Source organism: Carassius carassius, chromosome 11 (assembly GCF_963082965.1).
Source record: "Carassius carassius chromosome 11, fCarCar2.1, whole genome shotgun sequence".
NCBI lineage: Eukaryota > Metazoa > Chordata > Actinopteri > Cypriniformes > Cyprinidae > Carassius > Carassius carassius.
The window spans coordinates 15950587-15956586 of NC_081765.1; the positions used below are offsets into that span (position 1 = coordinate 15950587).

Below are 6000 nucleotides of genomic sequence, written 5' to 3' on the forward strand. Positions count from 1 at the left end.
TAAACCTCAGCTTCTGTGGATGCCAAAATACTCAAGTTACAGGGGGCTTTATCATGATCAGTGTTGGAGAAGGTTACATATAAAAGTAATGCATTCCAATATTGCATTACTCCCTAAAAAAATTTACTATTTATGTTAGTTAGTTACTTTTTATAGAAAGTAATGCATTACTTTACTTTTGCATTACTTTTTAAATATGAGCAGGGCTTGATTGTTTTTAATATAAGTTCTATTTATAGCAAATGTAAAAGCCCTTTCTCACCAAAAAATTTAATAAATAAGTTTGTATTTCACTGTTTTAACTCCGTTTGAGGAATACTAAATGTTTTTTTGCTTTTGTTTTTTGCGAGTGGGATGAACTAATGCACATTCACGTTTAGTCGTTTAGAACTACTGTACATCATGTTCACACAGAGCACACAACACCTCTGTACTTCTGATTTCACCCAATATGGGGACAGGAGACTTGTCAGTCAATAAATGGGAAAACAAAGTACTGTTATTTTTTGGAAAAAGTAACTCAGATATTTTCTTGTAAATTAAAAATTAATGCTTTACTTTACTAGTTACTTGAAAAAATACTTGCATATATAACTTGCATTACTTGTAATGCGATACCCCCAACACTGATAATGATATCAAAAATAATTTCTGATTGCTTATTAATATGATAATGTTCTGTAATTGTGCTTTTGGTAATTGATTTAATGATTATTTCAAAACTGTTAAATTAGTTAATTTGTAAATATTTAGTTGCCTTTATTGAACTTGAATTTATCAGATATTTTTGTTGTTTAGATACAGGGCTTAATTTGTGCTGGAACAAGCCAGATCCGGCACCTCTGATATATTTTTTAGAGAAAAAGTTCATTGTCTATTTGGTTCAAAAGTTATTAGCAAACATAATAAAAGAGATGTTTTCAGACACTACCCAAGCACTGTGAAAAATGCAAAAACTTGCAAAAACGTTTTATCATACAGTTCTATTATCTGTATAATAAGAGCTGTCCACACAGGCCTTTTCGATTCTATCGCAAAACAGCGCCTCAGCCCCTCATGGACGACTAACGCACACAAATAAAAACCAAACACAAAATAAAGCCCAGATGCCCACTCGTCACGGATGGGATTTGTTGTCTTCTACTCAACCGCTGATGGCCATCAATCAGACGAAAGATAAATCATGGATTTAACGCGAGCTCAACGATTTGCTTGAGTATATTACATACAAAGTCAATGTAAAGACGCGATCAGACTATGGATCAGATGCGTCTTCGCGCGGGTCTAGAGACACGATGCCCCGCGTTTGGTGTGTATGCCCCATAATACTAATCTTGTTGATCGTTATAATAGCATACATTTTCTTTAAAAAAAGATACGAATCAAAACAACTCACCTGTCGAGGAAAACACAAACGAGATCGGCATCTCTTTCTAGTTTAAGTTTTTCGCGAAGCAACTTTCGCATTTGTCCAAGACACTGTTGTCATGTGGTTTCAACGTCAGTAAAGGTGGTAACAAAGGGGAACTAATGTCATTGACAGGCGATTGCACTGCCCCGTGTCACTGTTTAGAATGGGAATTTTCTCATGATTTAGAAGTAGTTGAAAACATTAGAAATATTGTTAGTAATCAGCTGGACAAAATATATAACACTAGCCTAGTGGTTTTTGGATATTTTACTGCAAATATCTTACAAATATCTTACAAATTTATGAGACACAGTATATACCAGTTCTTGGCCTCTAAATCCTCCTTGATGGATACCATGGTTGCCATTCATAACAGTGTTTTGCAATATCTGATAGTGTGAGGGTGCTTTTGGCAAACATTTGAATGCATATTTCTGTAGTAAGATAAATAATCAGCCTGAGCTAAGTAGACAAACACTAGTTTAGTCAGTATGTAGTGGCATGTTGAACAAGCCTGAGCTTGGGGTTTATTGACTGAGGTTGGGATGCTTGGTACTAACAATTTTATTGTTGAACGAATCTATGATTCAGTGCTTTAGAACAATAGCTTAGATATTTTTTTGAATTGCTGATTAAATTTTTTACAACCTGTGCCTTTGTTCAGGATTGTATAAAGAGACTACAACACGGTTTGCTATCCAACATTTCACTTCTGACAATGACAACTGAGAGTGTAAGTGCCTCTTTCTCCCTGATTGTCTGAGTCCCACAGTTTGTCATGATGTGTTAGCACAATGTAAACTGTCAGTGTTGTGTTTTGTCTGACAGATTGTGTTCTACGAAGACAGGAACTTCCAGGGAAGGTCCTATGAGTGTAAGGGAGACACAAGTGACCTTCATTCTTTTTTTAGCCGCTGTAATTCTGCAAAGGTGAAGGGGGGCTTTTGGGTGCTGTATGAGTGGCAAAACTACATGGGCTATCAGTATGTCCTGACCCCAGGGGAGTATCCAGATTATCATCATTGGATTGGCTTCAATGATTGTGTCCGATCTTGTCGTCTACTCAGGCATGTAAGTTCAATGGCAACACAAATGATCACTTTGAATTGCTCTCAGGGAAAGTAAACAGTGTGATTAGGTGTAAACATAGAAACATAATTTGTGTTTATTTCAGGTTACTGGAAATCTCAAGCTGAAGCTCTTTGAAAGGCCCAATTTTGATGGCCAAACATGGGAAGTTACAGAAAGCACCCCGTCCATTCAGGAATGTTTCCTCTGTAGAGAGATCCATTCCTGCAAAGTCCAGGAAGGTCCCTGTGTGTTCTTTGAGCATGCAAACTACAGTGGCCGTCAGTACCTCCTTGAGAAGGGAGAGTACAGACGCCACACTGAATGGGGGGCCATGCATCCCATTGTGGGCTCTGTTCGTCAAATCACCACAGACTGTTGAATTGAAAACTTCTTGTCACTACTACTGAAAAATATTGAAAAATAAAATTATTGAAGAGGCATTCATATATGTGAGTTGTGTCTGTTTTTTTCTGGTTGCCATAAAAAAATATAAGGCTGAAATACAAAAAACAAACAACATTATTTCAAGCTAGTTTATTATTTATATTTCTATGAATGACTGCTTTGTAAAGCCAAATCAAGTCACCTTTATTTTTATAGTGCTTTAGAAAAGCTGAATGTTAATTAAATTCAGTTCAATAACAGTGTTTATGTAAAATTTATCAGTCATTAAAAAATTTAATGCTGCTATAAAGCAGCTCTACAGAAGACAATAGTGTCATTATTCAGCTCAGTTACATTCAAGTGGTGTTCTCTTCCTGAATATTACTGAATATTAAGTGTCTTTAAACCCTAACTAAACGAGCCAAAGGCAATAGTAGCAAGGAGTCCAAACTCAATCAGGTGATAGAAATGGGGAAAAAAAATGAAACTTGCAGCTCTTGAGCAGAAATATTTTCAAGTAAGATGTTTTACTTATTTTATATTTTCATAAACTAAGCCCAATGAACAAGAGTTGTCTGACTCTGAAATAAATCAGACAAACAACGCAAATAAAAATCATCTTATCAGATTATATTACATTTACTATTATAATTTTATAATACGTTGTTATAATTCAAAATACAATAGAACGTTCTATATATAACGTTCTTATCAGACAGTGTGTATTTAGAGCAAAATGCTATTTTCAGTAATTTCACATAAAGTGATTAGATATTTTACTTCATAAATGCATAATATAGTTTTTCACGACTGCTTAAACACTGTAACCAGGCTTCTGAACTAAAATTTCAAGACCATAACACCATTTATTAAAAAGCCCACCAATTCCCCTAAACTAAACACTATAACCCTTTTTTAAACACATGAATCGGATTTGATGAAATGTCACTGCAAATCCCTACATACAAATCCCTTAAATTCTCATTGCCTATGCCATGTTGTCATTTAGAAAGCAGTAGCATTCAATATTGTTCACTCAAGTCAGCATAGCTTGAGCTCAATTAGTACACAGTTACCCAACTGGAAACACTAGGAGTCAAAATTTCACACCAATCAGAACTTTCAATAGATAGATAAAAGAGCCCCAGTCAGTTCATTCAGTTTTAGAATAAAGGATCAAGAGAGACATGATTGAAAAGGTCAAGGACACCAGAGAGGAGGAGGAAGACAAAGAGGGGGAGAATGAGGATGAGGATGAGGGGCAAGGAGACAAGGAGTCTCAGATTAAATTTGTGCCATTAGTTGACCATGTCCATGGTATGACTATAAGGGAGGCTGGGCAATGAGTTCAGCCAAACTTATAGTTTTTCTCGATTGCTTACAGATTTTGCCTATTGCTAACACACATTTTGCTAAATTTGGCTCATTGTGTCAAAATCAGTACTTCTATTTTTGTAGGACACAGAGACGGTGGAATGGAAGAAGCCTGACTAGACATTACAGTTGATGTGTGACGGGGGTGGATAACTCATGCATGAGGATTTTACCCCCGCTGCCTGGCTAGGGCCAGTATAGCTGGTGATGTTGACGAGATTCTCTGGTCTGTCCCAGACCAAAGATGTGATGCTGGGGCAGAATATTTTGTTGTTGTTGTTTGATGTATTGTACTGTACAGTACATTAAGGAATAGAAAATGTGCAAATGTATACACGTGTTCATCATGTGAAAAGTTCCTTGAGGGGGAGAACCACAAGCAACACAACTTATTACTGGTTTTTAGTTTTTGTAGTTTTGTTTTAAATTTAACTCACCATTGTGTAAGACTATGTTGTAGTGTGTGTGTTTGAGGACTTGTGTGTGATGTCTGAGGGCAAAGTTTGGTTTTTGAGTTTTGAGTTTTGAGTGTAGAGCTTGATTCTGACCTGAGAATTGGATGTTTGGGAAATTGGGTGAGACGTTATGAATTTGCGTTTACTGTTTTGAGAATATAAGGCATGAAGACAAAAACTTTCAGGGATGTTGTTTTGAGTGCAGCATGGACTGCCCAGAGCTGTCATCCCACTTCAGCTGCTGTTACTCCTGGGCCTGGGTTTTGTATGAACGTCCAAAATTAATGGGCTGCCAGTACATCCTAACCAGGGGAGAGTATCCTGATTACCAGCACTGGATGGGCTATAATGACTCTATAAGGTCTTGCCGCAGGGTGCGAAATGTAAGTCATGCCTGTTTGGAGAAACTGAGCTGTTTAGCCCAATACAAGCCTATGTTCCTTTTTTCAGGAAAAACCACACCAACATATACTGTATGCCTCACTAACCATTCAGGAACAGCATTATTGGCCCTAAACTCTGGCAGATATGGAATAACACTGTATTGTTTCCTACTGAAAGTTTATTTTTATCTTGGAGGAGGTTGAAACATAAAACCCAGTGTGCATAAACTGAATTTTTTTTTTTATAATTCAGTCCCCCATTAGTATAATTTTAGGTGAGTCTAGATATGATTCTGCTCTTTCTACAGAATATGGCCGATAAGAAATCAATGCATTGTAATGGTATTTGGCTACCTGCTGTCTCTTTTGTAGCATACTGGCATTTTACGTATCCATCTGTATGAGCGGCCTGACTTTCAGGGTCAGATTATGGAGTCCAGTGAGGACTTACCCTTTCTCTATGACCACTTCCATCACCGTGAGGTACAGTCCTGTAACGTTCTGGATGGGGCCTGGGTCTTCTGTGAGCATCCTAACTACAGGGGACATCAGTATTTGTTGGAGAGAGGCGAGTTCCGCCACTTCACCGACTGGAGTGCCATGCATCCTGCTGTCGGCTCCATCCGCAGTGTTCAGGAGTTTTAGCTCTTTCAGTGTGTAATTAATTGTTCCTTAACTATTTCATAAAAAAATGACTATTTAATAAATTAAAAAAATGAGCTACCCTAAAGCTCCAGTCTCCTGGTTTATTTTGTTCCACTTAAAAGTCAGCTGGTCTTCGAACAAAGCATTTAAACAAAGATCATGTAATAATATATATATATATATATATATATTTATTTTTAATTATCTATACCTGTGATAAAGATATTAATTTTTTTGCAGCCATTACTGTAGTCTTCGGTGACACAATATCATGAAC

The 6000-nt window shown here is 36.8% G+C and overlaps 2 protein-coding genes across 2 annotated transcripts; both read left to right on the forward strand.

The window, feature by feature from the left end:
* The first annotated feature begins 2106 nt into the window (after positions 1–2106).
* crygs4 (crystallin, gamma S4) lies at positions 2107–2899 on the forward strand. The gene is made up of 3 exons (XM_059561200.1): positions 2107–2144; positions 2240–2482; positions 2586–2899. The coding sequence occupies exons 1-3, from the start codon at positions 2130–2132 to the stop codon at positions 2859–2861; spliced, it is 534 nt and encodes a 177-aa protein (XP_059417183.1). The 5' UTR covers positions 2107–2129; the 3' UTR covers positions 2862–2899.
* Positions 2900–4053: 1154 nt separating this feature from the next.
* LOC132152597 (gamma-crystallin 1-like) lies at positions 4054–5723 on the forward strand. Its single transcript, XM_059561344.1, has 3 exons — positions 4054–4158; positions 4851–5078; positions 5451–5723. The coding sequence occupies exons 1-3, from the start codon at positions 4054–4056 to the stop codon at positions 5721–5723; spliced, it is 606 nt and encodes a 201-aa protein (XP_059417327.1).
* The last annotated feature ends 277 nt before the right edge of the window (positions 5724–6000 follow it).

Coding starts and splice junctions, on each gene's coding strand:
- crygs4 (XM_059561200.1), top strand. Junction 2,483..2,585: donor CTTGTCGTCTACTCAGGCAT/GTAAGTTCAATG, acceptor TGTTTATTTCAG/GTTACTGGAAATCTCAAGCT.
- LOC132152597 (XM_059561344.1), top strand. CDS start 4,054: ATGATTGAAAAGGTCAAGGACACCAGAGAGGAGGAGGAAGACAAAGAG. Junction 4,159..4,850: donor AGGAGTCTCAGATTAAATTT/GTGCCATTAGTT, acceptor TACTGTTTTGAG/AATATAAGGCATGAAGACAA. Junction 5,079..5,450: donor CTTGCCGCAGGGTGCGAAAT/GTAAGTCATGCC, acceptor TCTCTTTTGTAG/CATACTGGCATTTTACGTAT.